We start from the raw sequence: 26,563 nt of genomic DNA, 5'->3' as shown, positions 1-26,563 counted from the left end.
GAACAAAGTGTTTCTGCCTGCAGAACTGACACCCACTGGATATGTGGTCACATTCATTGAAATCAAATTTTTATATTTATATATTAGGTAAGATAATAATTATTTTGTAATTATTTTATGGACCTTTTTTAGAGCATGAGAGTATATCTGTGTGAAAATAAACCATAATAAGGAAATCTGACATAGTTATGTGTGTACAGAGTGTCCCAAAAGTCTCCAGACATAGGGGAAATTAATACTTTTTAGCAAAATGTCTTCCAAAATTTTTCATACTTTATATTATTTTTTTCACATAGCCTTTAAGAATGCCTTTGACAAAAGAAGAATGTATTGAAATCATTCTTATGGCTGGATCGGGATGCTGTCGCAAGGTTGCGATGGGCTTTAATAGGAAACATGGCAAGCACATCACACACAACACTGTTGGGAGAGTCTGTGTGTGTCTACAAGGAAATGGCAATCATGTAGAGGATGTTTTGCAAATAAAGTTACATTTTGCTAAAAAGTGTTAATTTCCCCATGTATGGAGACTTTTGGCTATATATATATATATATATATATATATATATATATATATATATATATATATATATAAAACCAGCTTTTAATTCTTAAGTATATAACATTCAGTCTTCAGTCTATGCTACAGACATCTTTCCGTCATGTAGGCTGAGAGTCGAGACTATCTGTGTGGGTGTGTGCCTTGTCCCTTTCCTGTAGCCCCCCACAGCAGGAGCAGCAGAATGGAGGACTCGGTGAGCCTGAAGGGCACTTTTCAGCCTGGACACACATACACACATACACACACACACTTGCCTGCACTCTATGGGTCATCGGCTTACATCAGGGTGAGGCAAGCAAACGCAGCCAAGCGTAGGCCTCCAACATACCTGGAAAAAATAATACACATTGCACTGAGCACCAGAATAAAACCACAATCTCACGGACCATGTAGCAGGCTTACAAAATGGGTTTGTGTGGAGTTAGACTGCATTCAGTCATAAGGTTTGATGCCTGGAATTATATAGGAATGCCTTGAAATATAATACTAGCCTAATGTGGGCCTGTACAATTCAGAAATACTCAGTGCAATTGTATTTTTTTAAGAATTAAAGCACATTCACTTAGCAGCAACTTAAATGAATGAAGGAGAATATCTGTTGTTTTGATAGGACTTTATCTACCATTGTAGAATAAATGTGCTACTTGGCATTGGGCTGGAAAACGTAATGGTGTCTTGGCGAGAAAAAAGAGTATTTTATTGATATCCAATTAGCCGAGTTGGTGTCCAAAACAAATATGGCAGACAAAGGCAAGCGCTGATATGATTGCATGCATAAAATCCAGTAACTCTCTTTTATTTTATATTAATAATGTCATCTGTCATTTTGCACAGCAAAATTAATATAGTTTTAAAATGAGAGTGTTTCCTTCCTACTGTGTAACAGGTAATGCAAATAATATGGATAATATGCAGGCTATGGCCATCCTTGTTTTCTTTTAAATTTAATAATTTTAGTTTTATTTAAAACACTTTGAAAGTAGGTCATGTCACAAGATTGAAAACTGCCAACTTGGAATTAGGAAGTATTTGGACTTGATGTTGAAATAGGAAGTATTTGGACTTAATGTTAAAAAATATATTGTGTCATATAAAGCTGATCTTTATATGCTTTATATGATTATTTTGAGAAATTTTTTAGAAAGGCACTCCTTGGTCTAAATTCAGCAAATTCATGAATAGGGAAAGGAGACAGACTCCACCTTGTTAATAACATAGTTAGCTGTCAGGTATGTTTTGTATGATGTCCTGCTATTTTATATACTTCATGAAGAAGCACTTGTACCACTGAGAAAACAAATATTGTCTACTGTGATAGAATGCTCGAATGTTACGTGTGTCACTGTTTTTAAAAGCATGTTTAGCAAGCTACATGTTTTGTTAGAGATCAGTGAACCCCAGTTCTAGCATGTGAACGCATCACAGGTGAGTGTAGCACCAGGAAGAGCAGTAAGTATATAGTAAGCTCGTTCCCGCGTCTCAGGGTCTTCTCTCTGCGCCATGATTGACGTTCGAAGAGATGCACCTGAGGAGGAGCTAGCGGTCACAACCGTCCAATCGCGTAAGAGGGGCGGAAGTTAATGCTCTTCATCCCTCCAATCAGGTAGCACGGGCGGGGTTTAGGCTCCATAGTCGGTCTTAGCGCTGTTAACGTGTAACAAAAGCGAGAGGATGGACCGAACTGAGAGCGGCTGCTTGTAGAGTGTTGAGTCCACATCGCACCCAGTGTGATTAACCGGAGCACGGTGAGACAGTTTTCACTTCACACACGCGCTTCCGTTCACAGCTGAAGTGCAACCCGGCAGCAGAGTTCAGCTGGTATTTCACAGAGTCCACACACAAGCCTGTACGCTGTGTTTTTGTGTTCACCGCTGACCGGGCGAGCGAGACAGACTGAGACGTCAGGTTAGCCGAAGCTGCAGGGAGAGGAAGCGGCAGACATGGACGAGCAGCCGCGGATGATGCACTCTCACGCCGGGGTAGGGATGGCGGGGCACCCGGGCCTGCCCCAGCACATGCAGGAGGGAACCGGAGCAGCCGACGGCGACGGCAGGAAGCAGGACATCGGAGACATTTTACAACAAATCATGACCATTACAGACCAAAGTCTGGACGAAGCGCAGGCCAGGTAAGCTGTCAAAACACACACACACACACACACAATCACTGTCAGTGTCACTGTCAGTGGATCAGTGGATCAGTGTATCAGTGCTCGAACACTCATGCTGCATTAAATAGTTTTCTTATTAAGTCGCATTAAATATGTAGCCCTTAAATTAAGCGCACTGTAATTATCTACTCACAGCTTATTATTATTATTATTATTATTATTATTATTATTTCTACTACTACTACTTCTACTACTACTACAACTTATTATTATTATTGTTATTATTATTATTATTATTATTAACAACAACTACAATAATAATAACTTTATAAGAATGTGTGGACTTGAACTCCCATTGTTTTCTTTTTTCACTTGTGACCTGATTTGTACCAGTTTCTTACGTTTTAATGTTAAGCACGCTACGTATTTTTAGGATTTTAATTTGAATATAGGGTTTTATTTGAATTTAGGATTTTAATTTGAATTTAGGATTTTATCTGAATTTAGAAACATTAACTGTGTGTTGTATTTCATAGATAGGCCTAATAGCTATACAATAAAAATGAAATGCTGCTTTAATTGGAAAATAAACATCCTCTTTTCAATTATTATGTAAAAAAACAGCCTGGTGGCAATTTATTTAATTTTAAAAATACACTTTATTATTTTAGTTCGCTGAGTTGACTGTGACCTGAACAGTGATTAATCTAGGTCAACGTGACCGTTAAGATACTCAAGTTAAGATACTCCAAAGTTATTTTTTAATATTTTGGTACAATTTACATTGTTACTGAGTGTAGTCTTTATAAAGCCTGTCACTATTTATTGACCAAAAAGTATCTCACAAGCTCATTAGCACACAGAATGGATCTGTGCAAGACCTTCATGTTTGTTAAAGAGCTAGCTAAGCTTTTAGCAGCTACTAACCAAGCTTTCCCGGTTACCATGACGACTGGCCGTTGAATGCGGCTCCATCCAAAACCGCACAGCACTGTAGTCCTCTAAACAGAGTGTGAGCAGTTTACCGTAGTTACCGCAGGTAGTGGACTCCACTGACAGGCCACTTAGTACCGCAGGATGCGTTTTGGGACTTGTCCATGCTGGACGGCCGCGTAGAGGCTCTTTAGGACAAAGAGGAGACCATGGCGTGTAGGATAATTCATCAGTTTAGGATAATCTTTTTTTTAAAATACAAGAAATGTTAATAAACCTTAGTTTGGAAATACTGTTAAATTAACATGAACACCAACATTACAATAAGATAATAATAATAATAATAATAATAATAATATAATCCTAATAATAGCAATAGTGACCACGGCTCTGGACATTTTCTTTACTTTAATTAATTGTTATTAATATAAAAGTGGTTGGCGGCTGCAGTAAACAGTTGATGAAGGTAAAAAGCGAGAAATATTTCAGCAGTCTCTGATCACGCGCAGGCCACGGAGTCTTCATCAAACACAAAAGGCGGGAAAATTACAGCGCGAGCTTCTGATCACGCGAACATTTTACCTTTTGTTTTAGGAAGCACGCGCTGAACTGTCACAGGATGAAGCCCGCGCTCTTTAACGTTCTGTGTGAAATAAAAGAAAAAACAGGTCAGTCATGTTTTATATATATATTCATTTATTTTTAATTTTTGTAATGACACATTCCCTTAGTCTATAAAGGTCAGGTTTAACACACTCATAGCCTTCATGTGTAAATGTGTCTTTGGTCTAGAGTTTTTTAATTTTGGAGAAATATCTCGGAAGACAACTAAGATATTTAATATTAATATTAGTATTATAATGTGACTGTTATGGAGGCCTAAGTTAAGTTTTGAAGTAAGGGATATGAATTGAAGGAAAACACAGGAAAAGGCTTGGTTCTCCATTGAGTCATTTAATGTTTCTTTCTTATTAAGTGTCTAGCCCACTTCATTTAAGGTGAAGTCTTCCTTCTTTCTTTCTTTCTTTCTTTCTTTCTTTTTCCTATTTTAGTCCAACAACTGCTGTGTTCAAGCTTAGCTCATTTATGGTGAAACTCTCTGAACTAAATAATAAATATGTAGTCTATATTTAATGGTCTACTTATCTGCATCTTGGTAAGCAGATCTCTTCCAGCTGAAAATGTCTCCCCGTATGCAGACGACCTTTTCGCTTTACGTCTTGCTTTGTATGTAAAATTGTATTTTAAGTGTATCTCTGTTTAAAATGCAGCGACTGCTAAAGCCTGTGTGTACTACCTTGGCCACTTGTAGATGGTAAACACTTTGTTTGATTTGTCTCGGTAGCCATCTCTCTTGCAGCTGAAAATGTCTCCTTGTGTACAGATGTTTCTGCCTTACTACTCTGTCAATGTCTCTTTTACTCTCCGCTGTCTCCCTTATCACAATTTCTTTTTTTTTTTACATTCTGGCTTTAAGAGCTGCAAGAGTCAAGTTGAGCAGAAACGTGGCGGAAAATTTGCCCTGCATGATTTTAAGTGTTTAATGATTAGGCTAAATTACCAGGTGCCAGGTTTCCTAAGTATGTGTGTGTGTGTGTGTGTGTGTGTGTGTGTGTGGGTTTAAACATTCAGGAAATGAATTCGTGATGTGTCCGTTTGGTGATAACCATGCTCCCAGTACTTCTTGCTGACAATATAAAATGACACGAGCGACCTGAATCTCGTACCAGATAGACTTCAGACTTGCAAGCTCTTTTTATTTTCACCTCTGGAGAGACGGAACAGCGCTGAATTTGCGCCTGAGACTCCATCACAGAAAAGGCTCAGGCATTTTTCACAGTTATTAGTGCGTGAAATAAAATGGATGGAGATATCTAAAGGAGATATCTTTGTCTGAACTCTCTCTCCTGGCCAGATAGCTTCAGCATGAACGCCTTCGTTTATTCGTTTATCCTCGGCTGTAGTGCTGCCCTGGCGTGGTGCTTGCATTGAAGTCAGACTCCCCTGTTGCCTTTCCCTTTCTCTCTGTCTGTGTTGTTTTGCAGCAGCAGGGGGGACGTAGCTATGCACAGAGTTTTTCACTCCCTCCTTGGGTTCATTCAGAGTTCGAGCTCAGGGTGACATGGACCTATTCCAGACAAGCTCACTCTGTCTTTCTCCCTTAAGCTCACCTTCCCATTTTGAGCAGTGCTGCTATGGCTCACAGGTCAAAGCTAGAACCCAAGGCTGTAAGACAGAGCAGGTATACACTGTTCTCGCTGAGTGATGGGACTTTAAGAAGGTTTAGATTTGAGGTGTATTTGTTTGGCTCTCTTGTTGGAGAGCTCTCTTGGTGTGTGTGTTTAGTTTGGACAAAAAATCCTGTAGGGGAATCCCACGGCCGTCCTCGCTCCTCCCCGCTCCTCAGCGGAGATTAGGCCGAGCAAAATATTTAGCTCAAACCTCGTCTGGTTTGAGATTGTAGGAGGGGAAAAAAGTGAAGTGTCTGCATTTCTTGCACAAGCTTCCTCGAGTGTTGAAATCCATATGATCCAGCTGTTTGAGGTTTTTGTGTTTATTAATGCAACACGTTAGCGCTGTGATTTACAAGGAGTGAAGAGTTTCAGAAGCGTGCTCTAGCTTAACGGCTGTCTCTGCTCAAACAGTTACAGTCCTTTGAAAAAGCGGGAGTTGAAAAGAGTTTATAATTATTTTAAAGTAGTATTATATTGTGGTTTATACTATTATCGTTTTTTTATTACATTTCCAAAAAAGTTGCTTAGTCTGAGTGATAGTCCTGCCCACCATGTTTGACAAGCATACATTTTCAGTCTCATCTGGTGAAGAAAATTGCCTTCTTCAAGAAGGACACATGCGAGTTGCTAGCAAAAACTATGCATATTATATTATACTAATATAATACATTAGGAAATTCTTTTTCTAGTATTGTGGTATAATGTTTTCACCCACTCCTGATGGTGCTATTTTCAAATTTGTCCAAAATAAGGAAGCAGTTGTCTTTATGCCACCTCCAAAACAGGGGAGGTTATATATTGAGAGTAAAAATGCAATACTGTGCGTGTTGAATATTGTGGCATATTGTCAAATCACTGGCATATGACTAATATTGAGTTGGTATTATGTTATGATGTTTAATTTTCAGTATTAGCAAGGTCTAAAGTATGATTCAAGTGCACATAGCCTAGTGTAACACACAAACAGCTCTCAAAACCACAGTAAAAAAAAAAAAGTTTAAAAGTATTTCAAAGTTTATACTCTTCTACTTGAATCAGGATGAGACTAATGAACGTCAGGAGATTTACAGTGTTGTTAATTTTACCATAGCACAATATGTGAATACTGTTACCTCCAAAATGAATTGGCATTATGTCCAGGTTGCACAGTGACATTTTGCACATAATTATTTAGCGAATGTTTCAGAATTTGATACTTTAGGCATTTCTGCATATACAGATATAGAGGAAATGGACTGATTAATAAAGGCAGTTTTTAGTCACATAATTTATGATAAAGTTTAATGGATGTTACTGAACGATCTAGAAGATAAGCAGATATAAAACTGTGTTTTATATGATGCCTTACATTCCTTTACATATGCTAGAAGGAGAAAAAGTGGCACAGTGTCTACACTGTTTGTTTTTGGTTTGGTAATGATAGCGTTGTTATAACTATAGCATAATAGGATTTATTAATAGGAATTGTTGAGTGTTGTCACGAAAATTTCTTTCTAGCACATGCATAACTAAGCACAATTAGCTTTTATTTTAACCAAATTTGTTGTAGTCCAGTTATGGTCATTTGGTTCTTTTTAATAATGCAGCTCCATAAATTATAAACATGTATATGTTATAAAACACCATATAGAGTTGCAGCATGCTTTTATAATATAAATCCGGTTTAAGATTCGAGGTGAAAGACTCCAGTGAAGAAGGCATAGCACTGCAGATTTTTACGTTCTACCTCAATTAGCACATCAGATAATTACTGACTCCTTCATGAGCTGAGTTTGGTGTGTTAGAGGAAGGAAACCACAAATCTCTGTGGAGCTTTAGTCCTCCAGGCCCTGAGTTTGACACTCCTGCTTTACATTCTAACCCAGCAAGGACGTTTACCTCATAGTGATCAATAGTGGCTCATTGTTTAAGCGGTGTGTTTTTTTTCTGTGTACATAAGTGTGTATAAACAGTAAGTTTGACTGGTAGTGCTGTTCACATCACTGTGTATATATGTGTGTACATGGCATTTGTCGTCTACTCAGCCCTTTTATGTTTGGTCTCTGTGCTCTTTTCTCAGTTAAAAAGACTTTTGTGTGAGTTTTACTATATTATAATTTGTGCTACAAAACTTCAATGTACAGCCTTGATACTGTGTATAACTGTATTGAGGTATTACTGGTGAATCCAATGAGTGGTTTTAAAGGAAACAGTAAAGTAGTCATGTGCATAAGTCTAACAGTTTTCTGTGAAGGAGTTCATACATGTACAGTGAAGCAGCCTTTAAAAAATTGCTGTGTAATTTTTTTGAATTGCACCAGAGATAGTTGTCTATTTTCCATCTGCAGATCCAGGGCAGGAAAAAAGATGGCAAAAATAATGAAGGCAAAAATAAAATAGTATTAAATCACTCCATTATAATGACAATCCTAACCCTGAGCAGATAATCACCCACTTTTGCTTGCCTCTCTCCACACACACACACACACACGCTTAAATTATAAAGCGATAAATAAATTGCCAGGATGTGTGCTATTGTATTTCTAAAATGTTTTTTGTTACACAGGAATGTTTAGTAAGCTTATGTACTGTGTATGAGTACACAGTATATTTAGTAAAATACAGCACACTTCCAAAACAAAATACTGAAGTATGTACAGAAACTTGGACAGTTTACAATAAAACCATAAAATGAATGATAACATGGTCTGTTTTGCCATGGTTAATTAAAGTATTTCATATCATAAGTAAGATAATCGGGGAAAATTGTTCGTATGTATGTGCAAACATTTCATATACAAAATCTGAAATGTTTGCAAAAACATGTGAACAGTTATGTTACTTATTATACAAAATACAAGCATGACGTAGCTGAATTACTGTATGCTTTGGCTTTTGTGATTTACATTTTTTAATATAACCATTTATACATAATGATGCAGTATTACTACAAACAATGTCTTGTAATCCAAGATAAAAAATGTATTTTTGGCAGAACATTGTTGCTCTGTCTCATTTGTTATTTGTTGGATTTCGCCAAAGTGTATGTGTGTGTGTGTGTTTTTCAAGCTCAACCGGTGTGATAGTCGACGCCTGCAGGGGAGTGTATGCATGGTCTGAGGGCACGACCTGATCTTTTGACCTACACTTTGTTTTTCTGTTCTTCCTTACTGACTTCGTATACTGATAGAAGCAGGATTTTTTAGTCTGATTTTTTTCCCTCTTCACTTTTGACACTCTTCTCTTTCGAACCCAGTCTGCATATTCATTCCTCACATATTTTCACTCTCGACTCAGTGAACAGAGTGTTGTTTCACACACAGCTTCTCAATTTGTGTTCTTGTGCACATGCTTCACACTTGATGCATTACTTTCTTATAATGTGTTTGTTACTATTATTCTCATTAATGCTGGTTATGGACTACGGTGTTGTTAATATGAGACAAGGAAAATTTATGTGTCTCGCAAGTTTAATTCAGTGTACTTTATATAGACATTACATTTTTATCTCACCATAATTCCTTTTTTATCGTGGTTTATATCATGATAATATATTAAATGTTTCAAGATATGGATGGGTGATGAATTAAAGGAGAAACCGGTGGGAAATTTTGAACTAGACAGCGTTTTCAACCATCATCATCAAAACTGAGTGAATATCTTGTGGAAGAATGATGCTCCATTTCTGTATTCTTGTAGTATGTATGCAAAGGCACATTGAAGCTGTTCTGGAGGCTCATTATGGCTCAGTATGTAACTAAGACACTTTAAGCAGTTTTTTCCTTATTTAAATTTCTAAATATTGTCACTCATCTGTACATTTTACAACACTATTTTTTGTTTGTTTTTTATTGACAGACCTACTACATTGAACTGTTCAAAAATGAATTAAAAGATACACATTTATTTAACACTGAACTACATCAAGTAAAAGAAGAAACTGAATAACATGTCACTTTTAAAATAAGCTATTAAAACCCTGGATTAGTGCCAAACAGACAGTGGATCGCTTTCTGAAACAGTAATGCAAGCTTTAGATCACAGCTATAAATATGTGACTTGACTTTACTTACTTTTCTTATGTTTTCATTATAACAGCTGATTACTAGAACATGTCTAGCTGCTCTATTATTATACAGTGCATTTCTGTAATTCCTGTGTATATCTGTTTATTTATTTTTGTTGTTTTTGTACTCTAAACATCAGACTCAGAGAGTTGCAAATCACAGAGTAAAGGTGATGGACTGGTGTCCCAGCCAGAGTTTATTCCCAGTGTTGCTGTGATAAGCTCTGTGACCCTGACCGGGGTAAAGCTTTTACTAACGCATGAAATAATGATCGCTTGAACCTTCTAGTGAATGCTGTGGCTGTGGTAGAAAAAGTTATTTCCCTAGCCCAATTATTTAAATGTAGTGCCATATGGTATTTGCTACAGATACAGTGATGTACTGAAAGTCATAATATTTGATAGTTGTTGTCATACTGAATTGTTCACATAATTTAATTTTAATTTTAGTAAGGAAGAGGAAGAAAGAGAAAGGTCAGCTGGTAAACTCTGCTGAAAACAATGGCCGTGTCTTGTCAGAGTGCCTCCAGTCCCTGGAGCTTTGACGGCTTTCCAAAAATATAGCCTCAACTCCACCTCGCTCTCTCTTCCTCTCTCTATCTCTCTATCTCTCACTCAGACTTTAACACCACTCACGAACTCTTTCGTTACTCCACATGACACGCTGCAATGACATAACCCAGGCTTGCACTTGAAAGGAGAAAGTGCAAATGTTCTTTGTTGTGCGTGTGTGTGTCATTTTTCGGGTTTTGTCTCTTCTGACACTTAGAAACTAGTCTCAGAGGAACAAATGCTTGGATCTCCAGGCACTTACAGATGGTGTCAAGGCGTGCGGTTGCCTAGCGTCATACGCATGCCGCTCTGTGACACTGCCTTGAACCTCGGCTAAGAAAAAACCAAATAGGAGAACGGCAAGAGTTGAGTAACGCTCGCACTCTGCTCCTGGCGTACATAAATAAACAGGATACAAATAGTTTCTTGAGTTCCAGTTTCACTTCACACGCTTTCCTAATTCGCTGTTTTTCCCCTTTCATAAATGAAGCCATTATGGAAACTGTTAACGCACTCAGTGACTTTTTCATTTTCCCTTCTCGTTTTTCTCCACTTAAACTCCACTGAGCGACGTTTGAAAATGAATTACGTACTAAATCAATTCATTCTCCTCTTCTTTCTCCAACATGGAGTTTCTCATAGCATCATAATCAGTACAGTCCTTTCCTCAGGTTTCTGGAAATCGGACTTGTAAACAAACGCCAACCGAGAGAGATTGGAAATGAAAAGGAGCTGTAAACATCTAACATTTGTTGTAAATCTAAATCTTATAAACCTGCGTCAAACCAGAGCAGTTCTCCTGCATACAGCTCGAGACAGACTGGCCTGCCGTTTGATTTTTTTTTCCTCTTCTCTCAACAAAGAGCCTGTTTTCCAGCGGCGTGTGTTTGACCAGCGTAAGGTTTCACGCCCTCGGGGAACGACCCATTTATAAGAGCGAACTGTGGGGTGATGTAATGTTATTTTTTGAAGGGTGAGAATGGGGTGAGGAGAGAGGGCAACGGAGGAATATTTGACAAGGCTGAAACGAGCCAGAGATCTGATTACCGCGAGACTGTGCTGCGTTGTGCACAGCGTTAAAGGTGACAGTAGTCATAGTATACGGTTACTGCTGTATAGCTCATTACAGCTGGAGTAAATCATTTTAGCCAGGCTTCTCAGTCAGCACCATTCACTTCATGGGAACCAGGGCGCGCGCTGAAATAAAATACACTGTGCAATTTCATCATGATGGTTTTAAAACAGTGACCACTAACGTTTGGTTGACACGATGCCAAGGAAAAGAGCAAAAACTAAGAGCAAGGTGTTCTTCTGCCAGGTTGAGAAGAAAAAATATGGATTCATATATGGAACTCTTTAACTAAAATTATTAGGCGCACAGTCACAAAATTTCACTGATATAATAAAGTTTGATTTGGAGAAATACAGAAGAAGGGAATGTTCAATCTCTTTTCCATATATACTCACATAGTATATATAGTTCTTCTTGTTCATAATATGCAGAATCATTTAAAAACGTAAATATAAATTAACAAATGTTGAACAAGTGAAAAAGTGCTAATGAGTGAACTTTGATTTGACTTTATAATTATTATATTGCTTGGATCTAAAAATAGCAGCAGGCCTGCTGATGATCATAGAGAAGATAGTGAGCTGGGAAGGGAAATGAAATGTTCTTTTTGCACATACAGTCTTCTACTAATAAGTTAAAAACTATAAATATGGGTTAAAAACATGCATAAACTAGATCTAGTGGAAAGGTGTTTATTGGCAGCTATTTCACAATTTCACTTCCCTTGTATTATCTTTTTCATCAAATTCCAGTGATGATAATATGTGATTCAAAAGCACTAGACAAGTTCTGCGATGGTGTTGTGCTAAGGTTATGAGTAGCACTGCACAATATATTGTTTCTTAAATGTTATCACGTTGCTGATCTTCACAGATCTTTCCAGATTTTTTATTGTGTTCTGTGAGCACCTATCAGAAGTTCAACACAATTTGTTTTCTGTACATTGATAAATGGTGGCAATAGCCTGATCCAGCACAAAACAATTATTTTTGGTCAGATGAATGCAGAGCAAATCTTTAATTGTGTTACATCAAAGTTTCATCAGTTGATTTTAGTGTATTGTAAAGCATATCACAAATGTGATGTGCAGCAGTATAACTGCAGTATGCTTTTTCTGTCCATATCCTGTAGCTCTAGTTGTGAGTTCAAATCCCTGGACAGTTAGAGTGCTGCATCTGGGCTTTAAGACCCTTAACCCTCTCAGCTGCTCAGTGCTATGCTTGGATTAGATTCTCCGTCACTCGAAAGTGGCAAAAGAATAGGCACAAAAGTTTAAATGCATACAATTTTGTTACTTTATATAGATATTGGATTAAATACAGGCAGTTCTTCTCCTTTAAATATGTGTAAGATGTTTTGAAAATAGAAGTCTGCATTAAGAAATACTGAATAAGTGAAACCATTTAATTTGTATGATATGTTTATAAATGAAGTCATGCAGTAGACCTCCTGATGGTGATACAGAAGCTCGTAAACTTGCAAACTGCACCATGTAAGGGGAGTAAAAATAGGTCTAATACAAGCAATACTTCTCTTGCAGAATGTGTGAGACTGAAGAGGATAAATATGGACTATGATATGAAACTGTTGAACAAGAACTACACAGTTACTGAATTTCACTTTATATATCTTTACAAAAAGTACATTCTAGAAGAGCAGGATAATGATTATCCCTAATCACTCATATCCTGAAAAATTGGCTAATTTGTTACCATGATGCACATCATTTCTAATTTTAATCATTTTTTTATATGATTTAAACAATGCAGCCTAGTTACCTGTTCTCAGTGCTAACATTTTTACCCTGTCAATCCTGAATTCGAGCCTTTTTATCTATTGCAAACCTGTATTTCTTGGTAATAAACTAGATAATAACAGATATGAATTTCCTTTAAGTGTATCTAACCAAGCAGCAAAATAAAACAGCAGGCCTAATGATTTTGCATAATGATTTGATCCTCTCTCTAACATAAAACCTCCTCACGTCAGTGTGTGATTGCCAAACAGCCACGGCACTGTAAACTGGCACTTCACATGCTGTCAACACTGTGTGTGTGTGTGTTCAGACACACACAAATATGGCCTGATGTTAATATGGAGGGCTTTTGTCTTTCTTCGCTCCATCCTCCACCAGAGCGAGTGAGAGAGGGAGAGATGGGCATCACAGCTGTTTCCTCAGCCACACGGGCTAATTATCCTCCGAGCGGAAACGCTAAAACCTAATTCTGCGCATAATAGACACACAGACACACACACACACACACACGCTCACACATATATAGGACCATTGTAACATTGTAACAAGTGTACATTTTTTTTTTGCTAGCGTGGCTTTTCCAGCGTTTGCGTCTAAAATGCGATTAAGGAGAACAGCAATCGTGGAGATGGATGTCAAGAGACACAGCGCTCGCATTTAGCATGTTTAGTATTGTTATCTCGGAGCATACACCAGAGCGCAATCGCATTACCTTATGAATTATGCAAATTGTCAGCGGCCTAATTGAGACGTGTTAATCATATTAAGAAGCTTAATTGCCAAAATTCAGCCCCGATGCAATTTGGTAATTAACTATGACATCGAGTTTTCACTGCGATTGATTGAGAGCTCTCGGATGAAGCTGTCTACGTGTGCAAGCGTGTGTGTTGGCATGAGAGGAAGAAAGCTGCTGGTCAGAGTCATGCGCACGTTTGTATCCTGCTTGCATGAATGGAGCAGTTTCCTTTGATTCCATTAGAATATATGGCATTTTAATATTTCTAGAAATAGATATGTATCACATATAGAGATGAAACTGGCTGAAACTGGTATCAGTGGCTGGCTGGGTTTCTTATCAGCTCTAGCAGTCAATGCTGCCTCCATATTAGCTGAAAGCACAGCGTTCAGCACATCACACGCGCACAGTAGAGATGTTATCACTCGGCTCTGCTTTCCTTTTTCATAAAGCCTTTTTTAACCAGCCGTGTGGGTAAGAAGCTCGGCGTTCCTGCTTTCAACCCCCCACATCCTTAATGCGCTACACGTTTAATCGAATCTTCAAATTTGTAGCACGTTAAACCGGCGCTCTCTCTTACGAATGCGGTTGCCATACCAACCCCCGTAGGAGTTCATTTTCTTTAATGTGAGATTCGGAATCTCATTTCCTCTCCTCCCTCTCGCTGCTGCTGTGAGCCACCAATGGGCCTACCAAACCCTCACACACACACACACACACACACACACACATACAGAGAGAGAGAGAGAGAGAGAGAGAGAGAGAGAGAGAGAGAGAGACGCAGTGGGGGAGCAGAGTGAGAGAACGAGAAGGAGAGGCCTCTCTCCACGTAGTGGAAATGACACAAATTAATATACACAACTTAAACCAGACCAAGATTAATGGCCGCCTTTCGCTGCAGCTTAGTCCTTCCGTCACTCGCCGGCTGCTCGTCGGACAAAATCAACACTAATCAACATTTATTCCACTTTCGCCCTGGGCTCTTAGGAGTCTGCCAGGACCGTTTCCCCCCCTCCATTCCTCCATCCTGCCATCCCTCCATCCCTCCACCTCGCCACGCTTTTCACCTCTCATCCACCTCGTCCATACATCACCGTACTCCCTGTCTCCCTCTCACCACGCTCTCCCTTCAGGCCACATTACAGCTATGATAGATTTTCTCTTTTCATTTGCATCTGATATTTAACGTCATAAAACGTTCGCTCTGACATGTCTCTCTCTCTCTTTCTCTCTGTCTCTCTCTTACTCTATCTCCTTCAATCATTTCCCTGTCTTTTCCGTTTTTTCTCTTTTTCACAATCTTTCCCTCTGTTCAGCCCTGACTCCTTTGCTCTTCTGTCTCTTGCACTCTCTTTCTCATTGTTTCTTGGACTCTTCCTTTACTTTCTTCTCCTCCAATCCTACCTCTGTCTCTCCTTCTTCGTGTGTCTATGTGATTGTTATCATTTTAGTGTTACTCTATAAAATTGTGATTAAATGTTGACAATTATTGTGATTTGGAAATTTAATATCTGTGTCTAGTTATTAACAGTGCACTGTGTTAAGCAGCGTGATGTACGAGATAAGTTTCTTTGTTCTTGTGAGTGTGTGTAGGAGTGTGTAGTCCCTTTATGATAACTGTGCACTAAAATGCACAAGACACCACATTACTGCCACCTGAAACAGAGAAATGAGAGTCACTCCACAGCTGCTTTAATGATTCCCTCTGATTATCATCACATACTGTCTCTCTGTTTCTCCCTCTCTGACACACACGCATGCATGCACACACTCACACACACACTTTGACCCAAAGCTATTATTCTGTGAAGCTTACTCGAATGCACTGAAGAACCAGATGTTGGGAGCATATCATCAGATCCAGATGTGATGTCTGCCCTCTAAATAAGTGTGGCAAAACAACCTGGTAGAATGTTTGCTTCTTATCACAGCTGTTTGAGTACAGAGCTTGTCTTTATGGCAAAAATACCATATCATGATACTTGAAGACATTTTGAAGATACACAATATGTATTACAATATTTAGATGGTTTGCTAACAAAGTAGTGTAATATAGAATTACATTATTATTATTATTATTATTATTATTATTAATAATAATAATAATGTGAGTAATGGGTACATGTTATAGAAATACATCCAATACTTAACTGTATTGGGATGAAGAGTCGATTTTAATCATCATATTGCACAGACCAGATTTTCTTTGCTGTGCTCATTATGCAAAAAACATGGCTAGTTGATCATGAGATTTTCCCCTAAAGAATCTTTCTCTACCCTCTTTCTCTCTCTTTCACCCCCTCCCTCCCTCTTTCACACTCTCTCTCTCCTTTTCTTTCTAGTAAGGATTTGCCCGTCTATGCAAATCGCTCATAATTAGACATGTTAATATATGGCGGTAATAAGCCGCTGTCTCTCATTATGTCTGCCTGTCTCCCTGTTGTGTTGAGGGGGAAAATGTTCCTGAGGAATAACATTACCTAGAGCTCAGTCCTCTCAGTGCGCTCTGCAGAAACTCACTGCTAAATGGGTTTGGCTTTACGACTTGACTTATTGATACAGCAGCCACTGATCCTTTTTTCTTTGTCTATACAATCCCAATATCAGTGTTCTAAGTATCGGCAGTTGCAGATTCAATAGTGGCTATCTCTCACTTTAATAACTGCAGAAGCTGTTATTATTTAGCTGGAGTAATTGGAGAGGTTTCTAGGGTGTTGGTGTGAGGTCGCACAGTTTGCCGTTATTCTCTTTCAGCTAATGATGAGCTTAAGACAGAAATAATGATCCTCACTGAGCTAGTTGAGTTTGCATTTAAAAATAAATTTGCCAGTCAACATTACACACATTACAAAAACACCAGTGGATCAGATCTAAAATATTGCAGGCTTCTGTGATATCAGTGTTTCAAAAATATACTGTATAATTTTAATAATTATAAACACACATAAAATCTCTTTCAAATAGGAGCCTTAGCAGGGAGACTTTACCTTAGGACATCAGTGCTGTCCACATATACATGCATAAATATAGACAGAGAAGGTTTTTAAAGTGCCCTTGATAACAATATTGTTATATATTGTATAACTGATTATCGGCCATGTGTAATGATATTAAAAACAAATAGGATGTAAAAAAAAGATGGCGGCTACTGCTGCCATGTCATCAGGGACTAGTTTTGTGACTTTCTGCTGTGGTGAGCTTCTACCAAAACTGACACCAATTAACGGCCTGCCTAGCTATGTGAGAGTCCCATCGCAGGTGTGTGCGTGTGTGTGTGTATGTATCTTAAAATAGCCCCTCAGCACACGGCATCAGTGGCAGGGGAACATTTTTTCGAGGAAGTGTGCAGAGCCTCATGCCCCCCTCGAAAGGAAGCAAATGTTCTGGAGCAGAAGAGTGCATCGCTTTTGGCCCATGTCCCAATACACACACACACACACACACACACAAACATGAGTGCCATCTCGGCTATGTTGTAGCTCAGGAGAAACGGAGCTGCCAGTGTAGGCTCGAATAGACACTGAACATACACCAGAACAGTGCAATAAATTTTAACCAACACCAAACACATTTACTCGCTCGCTTTCTTTTCTGCCAGCCAATCACAACAAATCTGCTGACAGGAATGATTCAGATTAGTGCAAATGAAAAAAGCAATGGAAATAGAGAAGGGGTGGGACTTGTTTAAAGGGACATTGGGTAGAATTTGAGCTCTAACAGTTGCAAGATGACAATAGCACTTTGTATTACTTGCATATATGAAGCCCTGCCTAACACAGTCTATGATGGCCACCGAAGTTTATCCTTATTTGTTAGGTAAATAGCTAACCTTCCATCTGCTAGCTAACCGAATTCAGTGTTCAACTCCAGGTCTCATTCACACATTTACAGACAAAACTCAAAGAAAGAATCTTAAGTGCAATATTCAGGTAAGGCATAAAACACAATTGGGCTGTATTATTATAGGAAAATAATCCAAAATAGGTTAGTGTGATATGTATGGCCAGATCCAAATCGTTTTTTTTTCCTATAACAGCATGCCAATTGTTATATTTCTCTTATTTCACAGCAATTTGCCAACAATAGAGTATTAGAGAGAGCACAGTCAGAGTTGTGCTGTTATAGAAAATTAATCACACTTTCAGATTCGAGAAGTCAACCACACTGTTTATTTAACATTTAATTTATCCAGGCAAGTCATAATAGTAAGAACCATTTTAGAGGGCACTTGTAAGGCATTTTAGAGGGAAGGGGGTTTGCAAATCATGATTCACAATTTAGAGTGCTTTTAATATAAGGACCCAGTGAAATGTTTGTAGATTTATAAATCTCATTATTGATTTGCAGTTCACAAATTAATGATGTCTTCAGTAGAATGACATTTGACAGGTAAATAACTCCATAGTAGTAATGATAAAATCCTGTCTCTACAGAGTGCTAGCTTTGTTCTCTCCAGCGCATGCTCAGCAGTTCAGCAGCGATCATCCTGTCAAATGCTGGCAGTGCTGCAGCAGCGGGAACAGGTGCTTCTTGTTTGGGAAGGTCACTTCAGGACTCTGCTGTTGGAAAGGTTATGATCCGAGGCAGTGTGCTGACATCAAACACTGCCAAGTTAAGCCACACACACACACACACACACACACTTGACCCCATTTTATGTCATGTACAGTAGATATGGAGTCACTTTCATAGATAATCATAGAGTTGCACTGTATGATTATCAGGATTTAATGTCAGAGTTCAGAATTTCTTTTGGATCTCTTTTTCCCACTTACTCTTTATTTTCATCTTTTCTCTTGCTCAGTCTTTTCCTCTTTTTTTTCTATATCTCTCTCTCCCTCCCTCTTTTCTATTTCTCTCTCTCTCAGGCTGGTGAAGTGGGCCTGGCATTTTTATGACCAGTGGCCTGAAATGCAGGCATGAGTCATGTGGATAAGAGAGTGCACACATGTATGCGTGCACACACATACACACACACACACACTCACACACACACACACACACACACACACACACACACACACACACACACACCTCTCCCGACATGCAACATACTACACTCATAAGCAGCTTCAGCAGATGTGATCTCACCTGCTGTGTGGAAACACTGGGAGAACAAATGTGAATTTAGCCTAAAGACTAATAAATAAGATTTTTAAAATAAGAATAAGAAGTTACGCTTATTTTATTGCATCCCCATTTGTGTTTCATGTAGCTCTCAGGGATAAAAGCTGAAAGCTGAGTGTGCCAATAGACCCGTTCCAGTAATTGGTATATGATATACTGCAATGTTCAAACCTGCACAATTTTGTTAGAGTGAATCTGTCACTATTCCTATATTTTATGTGAGAAAAGTTAGACACTTTGTGTTCATGAGAGAACAAAGGCAACATGAGGACAGCTGTCTTCCAAGGGTCCTTATTTCAGACAAATCTAAATGGGGGCATCACATGTGTCCTTCTCTCTCTCTATCCCATAATTCTGTTAAATCTCAAATGAGATGCCACTGAGGCTCATTTACAATTAAAATGTTGGCCAATGAAAACAGATACTAGTATTATTTTTTTTTAAATACAATATAGTAAGTGTAATAAAATGCTAGGCATTTATTGTGACATGAAAATGTAATATCAGCACATGCCTGCTCGTGGCTTTGGCCTCCGGCGCATCATTTTGCCTGAGATGCCAAACGGTATTCATAATGAAAATGCCATTCGACGGCACTGTCAGCATCCCCTCGTCACAGTTTCATCAGCCCGCCGCTGTGTATCTAATTGTTTTTTTTTCCTCTCCCTACTCAGGCTAGACTGCCTGATAACTCCATATTCTGACAGAAGGCGAGAGATAAAGCGAGGTTAAGAGTTTGGAGGATAACGTAACCTTGATAAAACACTTGTCTCAATGGCGCTGATCTCCATCCATCTTCAGCCGTCATGAAGTATGCAAATGGGGCGTCGGCGAGAGCTAAAACACCACCGCGGTTAAATGGGCCATTTCAAATGCTTTGTGCATCACACTGACAACCACATTTCCCCCTCACGATTGTGCCACTACACTGCTCATCCTCCCTCTTCTCCTCCGTCTTCTTTTATTTACACCTTTCTCCTGTTCATCCTGCTCCATCCTTCTACACTTTCACTTTCCCCCCAGCCTGCTTCACAAATTAGAGATATACAGCCTGGTGTCAGGACGGCTACTCATAAAATATTAACAGCGTGTAGAGAGTTTTGTGTCGCTACATTCCTCTTCATTTTTAACTCCGTCAGCACAAGCCGTGGCACAGTTATTTGTGTATGCTCATCTGTTTTAATACCTGGTTTATACAAGGCCATGTTCACCAGCTATCTCTCCACTTATTCACTTTGGGGCTTTCACAACTAACATATTTTAAGCTGTATTTTTAGACTCAGAGGTTAAAAAATGGTGTAGGTAAACCCATTCTGCAAATGATCTATTATTATTTATTCATGCATTTCATAAAATGTTCTCTTTTACTTACTTGAGGATTTAATGTAAAACCTTTATAATCTCTCCTTTACATACTCCTTTACATTCCAGTGATAACCAATATATACCCATAACCATAAATATATACTCTGTATAAACTCTTCAATATAAAAGTAATTCATAATTCCCAGTGCTAGCCAGAGGAGAATGGTCTGTCCCTGCTGATTTAGCTGCATCACATGTCTGTGAAGCTACTTTTAGGAAATCCGTATTATAAAAAGCACTATAAAAATGCAATTTTATTTAAACGACATGTTATGTCAAAACGACTAACAAGTGAGGATGATTTCAATCCAAATGAAGCAGCTGAGGTTTAGGGGCTTTGCTCAAACCTCAGAAGTGGCTCTCTGAGGCAGCCCTGGAGCTCACTGTGGCTGGGAGTTATAAGCTTCCCTTAGCTATTAGCAACATTAGCATCATAGCTCTAGTATAATACAAATGAAGCAGACATGTTTTGGCTGACATTTGGGCTAGGAGGGAATTGTGTACCTTTAGCTGAACTATTTTAAATATTCTATTGTTTACCCTCATTTGTTCTAATTCACATTTCTGTACCTGACTGTGAGAAGGTTTTCTCTAATTTTTGGTCCATTATGTTCATGTTGATCCATTGCTCAGTCAAAACCTGAATTATCATGATAAGTAAAATTAGTACATACATATTTCAGCCCAGTGATTAACATGTCTGACAAGATATTATATATAATGATGCAGCCAGTAACATGTGCTGACAGCGTGTAGGAGAAGTGTGAGAAGTCTGAAACGTGTCTTCCAGAGATGATTGATTTTACATCTCTTTATCTGTCTGGCTTACGATGCCTCCCAAAGTAGTTGCCGCCAGTGGGCGTGGATTCATCCTGAACTTTCTTTTCATTGGATTATTGAAATATATCATTTACCCTCTTGATTTTTCATCCCAATTTAATCATATCCAAATCAACTCTTTGCATAAGGAAGGTGAAGGCCGTGACAGCTTTCCTTTCCATCTTTTCAAACTGCAACAAGCACAATGCCACAAGGCAGGTGAACTGGAACCAGAGCCTATCCTGGAAACACGGGGCGCGAGGCAGGAATACACACTTATTCACAGCTAGGGGCAATTTAGAGTAGCTGCTCCACCTACCAGCATGATGGGAAGAAATTGGAGAACCCAGGCAACACCCATAGGGAAAACAGGGAGAACTCCACAGAGACAGTAACCTGAGGTCATGATCAGCGCTGTGCCACCTTTCCACCCTACATGGTACACAGGTACATAATCAAGTAAACCATATTTCTGTCCCCATATTTCAGGTCTGTTTTTAAGCTAAGTTCTGTCTATCACCCAGTAGTTGGACCCTGACACTGCCAGTTCCGTGGTATAAGGCATATAAAATCATCTTATTTGAAAATAGGAAATCATATACAGAAAATCATGATACTGGGTTGTAAGGTAATCATATCATTAATTTATTACTGTTCCGCTGATACCCACACCTCCTGCAACTTCCCTTTATCGGGTTGAGACTTTTCTCTGACTAGAATCCCCTTAAGACTTAGGGGAATTAGGGCTGCGCTTAAGTGGGTGGAGAGGAGCGGCGTGCTGACAGAATGTTTATTAATCAGCCCTGACACGTTTGATTGTTATTCATTTCCACTGACATGTCCCATTGTGTTGATTGTCCCTCCGTTGCCCATCTAGTGACAGACGGCAGAAACCAAAACGGCATAGAGCAGACGAATGTTTATGATCTATGGTGGAAAATACACATGTTATATGGCTAAATGCTGACAGGAGCATTTGATCGACAGTAGGCCAGTGCAGCCTCTCTCTCTGTGATCAATCACAGCTCATCTACAAACCAGCATGAGCAGTAAATCACAAGGATGCTCTTTTTTTTGAGATTCACTCCTGTAGAAATGAATTGGCTGTGCTTGCATGCTGTGGATCCAAAAACAACAAAAAAACATTCCCACCCTCATTCTCCACTAGAAAACAAACTATGCACAATTACAATTACAAAGGTTTTGCATGCAGTAACACCACAGTGGAAGAAAATCACAGTAAACAGTGGTGGATGAGTTAATGAGCTGAATCCTCCCAGCTCGTTCCTCCTCTCCCGTGTGCTAATGATGTAGCCACGCTCAGGTAACTGTCAGCACGCCGTGATTAATTAAAGTCGAAACTAGGCCAATTTGTCACATTCTTCCATGTGGTCAGAGAGAGAGTGGTTTATTGGTGTCTCCTCTTTCGTCCTTTCAGCCACACTCTTTGTGTCACTCCCGTTTCAGAAGGGCTCACCTGATATGACAAAGGTGTCACTAATACCAATTATAGAAAGCTACAATTCTGATAATAATTCAATTTTATATGATTAAAAAAATTCCATCAATTAAAAAATCATGTTCAGGTCATGTGATGTTATTGGCTGTCTTCTGTGTCCCATCTATACTCTTTATAATGATCATCATCGAGAAAACAAAATATAGAATTTAAAATACATTGTACCATTTCTTTGCTATAAAATGTAAAGCAATGGTCTAGGTCAGTCATTCTCAAATTGAGGTTTGTGAAGCATAGCCAGGAGGTCCGTCATTTCATTTTGTTGCAGTGATGAAAATCACAACCCACCATTATCCAAGTTATTATATTTATTATTGCATTCCTAAAGTTAGTGATTTATAGTAAAAAAAAAACAAACAAACGTATCCTCATGCTAGTACAGACAAATCAAGGTTTAAGAATTCTGTTCATTCTTAAACCTTGATCTAAGGTACAGTACAGTACGGTTAATTCGTAAACCTTGATGCAAGGTACGGTACATTGCTAAGTAGTGAACAAAGCAGGAGAGCTACAGTTTCATCAGAAGTTCTGCTGATTTGTCTAGTTTCCTTGATCTGTTCATCAGTGATGATATTGCAAAAGCAGGCCCACTCAATGACAAGGACAGGTTCTCCAGTGATACTCTCACTCTCAGATCCGTGTAGTCATCCAAGCAGATGGCTGTCCAAAAATTTTATTCCATGTTTAAGGTTGATACTTTTAGAAAGAAGGGGGCTCCATTAGACAGTGCGTCAGAGACACAAGGGCTCACTTTGTGTAATCAGTCTCTGGCAAAAGATGTTAATAAGGCTAGTATTGCTTCTAGAGGTGTGTATTTCTACTTATGGTGATACAAGCACATTTTGATATGTGCTCAGTGATCTGATATATATAAAGATAAGAATTGATTTAATACCATATATAGTTTTAATGAGATACGATGTCATACAGTGTAATCAGTATTATGCAAAGTAGCTAGCTTTGAGCCCATCTTTGTTATAAAGCTATTTTGTTTCGCTTTTTTTTCTAGTCGTGATTGTAAAAGAGTTGAACCCTGCTTGTACATGTGTATTTTTGCATATAAATAAAGAAGTCCATCTTGCCTCCACTTCCCCGCTGTTCTACCTGCCAGCGTGTGAAGCCTTTACGCTGCAAAGTGACACAAAATAGCAGGAGCCAAAGGACTAATGCAAACCCCCATCCAGAACTCACCTCTCTCTTTTCACTTTTCCATTTCACCCCCCTCACCACACGTCCTTTTAGCGGCCACTCCGATTGATCTGTGGTGATCCGGAAAAGGATCGCTCTGTATTTAATGTCTTTCAGTGCTGCTGTTTCAATGGAGGCAATTTGACGTTAATAATTTAATTGCAAACGTGTTTCTGGACAGCATTATAATGGATAGATATATTTTTTTTTGTTTCCTGAACGATGAGTGATACAGTCAGCCACACTTGCACATGCACAGTCTCATTTCTCTTTATAATATGCACGCAGCGCGGCTCCTGCCGCTGATCTTTCAGGGTCTCGAGGTCCTCGGGCCGAACTTTCTCTGTCCCTTCAGTGCGAGCCGTCAGAGCTGACAGTTCTCATGTTTATTTCATTGTGTGCGTGTGTGTGTGTGCGCGTGCGTCTGTGTGGTGTGTGTGTGTGTGTGTGTGTGTGTGTGTCTGGGCCGTCTCGTTTTCCCTCCAGCCCGCGATGTCATTAACGGCGGGAGAGAGGAGCCTGCAGTGGCGCGCCTAATGAATTCCACTGCGGCTTTCTCTCTCCCCACCTCGTTACCCTGGCTCAGGGTGTCAAATTAAAACGGCTGGAGAAAAGAAGGAAGGATGGAGGTTGAGGAGAGAGTGTGCACTTGGTAGGGGGTAGTGGTGAGAGAGGATATTATAATGGTTTTGAGGTTTCAGTCTTGTGGTCAATAATGAAATCTGATAGTCAATAATTAATGTTCACCTATTATTTATTATTTACTACTGTTCATGTAGGTTGTAATTGGGCATGTGATAAAAATGGTAATATTGTATTATTATTTAAAAAGCCTATTTTAATGTAAATGTAAAAAAGAGGTCTTTGTGTTAGCTTGCACTTGTTATTAACAAGCAGTTTAACCAAGAAAAGAACAGAATGTAACTCGGTATTTGAGACAATATTTTGAAATGTTCACAATCGAAAGACCATTCCTACGATTTTCATGGCTGCAGAAAATACTCATTTCTGATTGGCTGGCATATGTCTGTTATACTATTTTCTTACGTTTGTACACCTGTAATCTGTAACACCTGATACCATGGCAACGAGCATAAACAACAGTTTAGGATGAGCCGATATTTATACTTCTTTATCGACTTTGTTATTCATTCCCCAAAATCCAATAAGAAAAAAACAAATACCGTATTCACGCAGCATAGAATGCTTTAAAAGTGACAGTGTATGTCAGTGTTTTAATTAAAAGCTTTACTGAGGTAGGTATAAGGAAGTAAATCATATACAAAGCCATCATTTGTTTAAACAATAGTAAGCGGTCATGTTTAGATAACACCTGTCCCGTTAAGAGAAAATAACTCCACTTCAAGGTGATGCTCATTTATTATTCGGCATGTTTTGTTGGACATTGTTACATAAAGTGCTAAGGAAGACTAGCATGCTGTGTGCATACAGTTATTAATTTTTGTAATTATTAATCAGCACCACCTTCATTTTCTATATTTATCATACTAGTCTCTCTTGCTTCATGATCAGTATTCATGCTACCCCAAGGGTGAACATGTGATAAAGTTACATGACTGGAATTTGTCTATATCTCAGAATCTCTCTTCGACTCCCGTTTCTTCTTAGACTCAGCGGCTTTTAGCATTGCCCTGCTAATTGCTGTTTTCCGTGATTTAGATGTCACTGAGGGAAGCGTGACGAGGGTGGACGTGTTATTGAGTTGTGCACCAAGAAAAGCTTCACTGCAGTCTAGTTGAAGAGAGAGATAGAGACAAAAAAATACTGCAATGGCATCCAATGATGTTTTGGTAGCAGCTAGCTCTGCAAAGCCTCGTTGTAGTACTCACATGAGCTGCTGTTATTAATCATTTGGTCTTATTCTAGTGGATGGTTTCAGTGCAATTGTATTCCAGTCAAATGTTGTTCTTGTGATTTAGGCCAGCAGTTAAAGAAACACTTACGCTTTTGCCAGCGTATAGTGCATGTGAGGCTAACAATCCAGCGCGCAAGTGTGTCCCTGTAGACCTGATGCTGAAACGGACTGTGTATCTATTTCTCATTTTCTCTCTCTCTCTCTCTCTCTCTCTCTCTCTCTCTCTCTCTTTCTCTCTCTCTCTTGCTGACAGCACTGGCAGATGGAAAATGGTGTCAATCAATTCGTCTGAGCTGTGTGCCTCCTTGGGGAGGAGTGTGTTTGTGCATGTGTGTGTGTGTGTGTGTGTGTGTGTGTGTGTGTGTGTGATGGGGGAGGTGCTGATAAGGGCTGCAGCAAGGTGCAGGCCTGGCGGTGATGATTCAGACCACCATGATTATCCATACACACTGTTATGAATCAATTTTCTCCAGCTTTGCAGACGGCCATACTCCCACAATACTATCCTGATTAAATAAAGCTAATTGTGTACATGCTGGACTGGTGACGTGCCTCAGACGAGTGGAGGAACATCTTCAACACTATAACACAAGTCACCTACTACTGTTCTCAATTCCATATTGACTGCAACAGGACGTCTCTTTCAATATGAGTGCTGAGGAAATGGCT

At 39.0% G+C, this 26,563-nt stretch overlaps 1 protein-coding gene across 2 annotated transcripts in view; it reads left to right on the top strand.

Moving 5' to 3' along the window:
* The first annotated feature begins 2,207 nt into the window (after positions 1-2,207).
* Positions 2,208-26,563, top strand: part of pbx1b (pre-B-cell leukemia homeobox 1b) — a 74,194-nt gene continuing 49,838 nt past the window's right edge. The window contains exons 1-2 of one of the 2 annotated variants that reach the window (XM_026917727.3): positions 2,208-2,690; positions 4,200-4,273. In XM_026917727.3, coding sequence (XP_026773528.1) covers positions 2,503-2,690; positions 4,200-4,273 — 262 coding nt within the window. In that variant the 5' untranslated portion in view covers positions 2,208-2,502. The remainder of the gene's footprint in view (positions 2,691-4,199; positions 4,274-26,563) is intronic. The other variant, XM_026917735.3, reaches the window with a different exon arrangement.

The sequence above is a fragment of the Pangasianodon hypophthalmus genome, chromosome 2, assembly GCF_027358585.1.
Source record: "Pangasianodon hypophthalmus isolate fPanHyp1 chromosome 2, fPanHyp1.pri, whole genome shotgun sequence".
NCBI classification, from domain to species: Eukaryota; Metazoa; Chordata; class Actinopteri; order Siluriformes; family Pangasiidae; genus Pangasianodon; species Pangasianodon hypophthalmus.
Note: the sequence above shows the minus strand (reverse complement) of the source record. Positions and strands in the feature narration are given on the sequence as shown.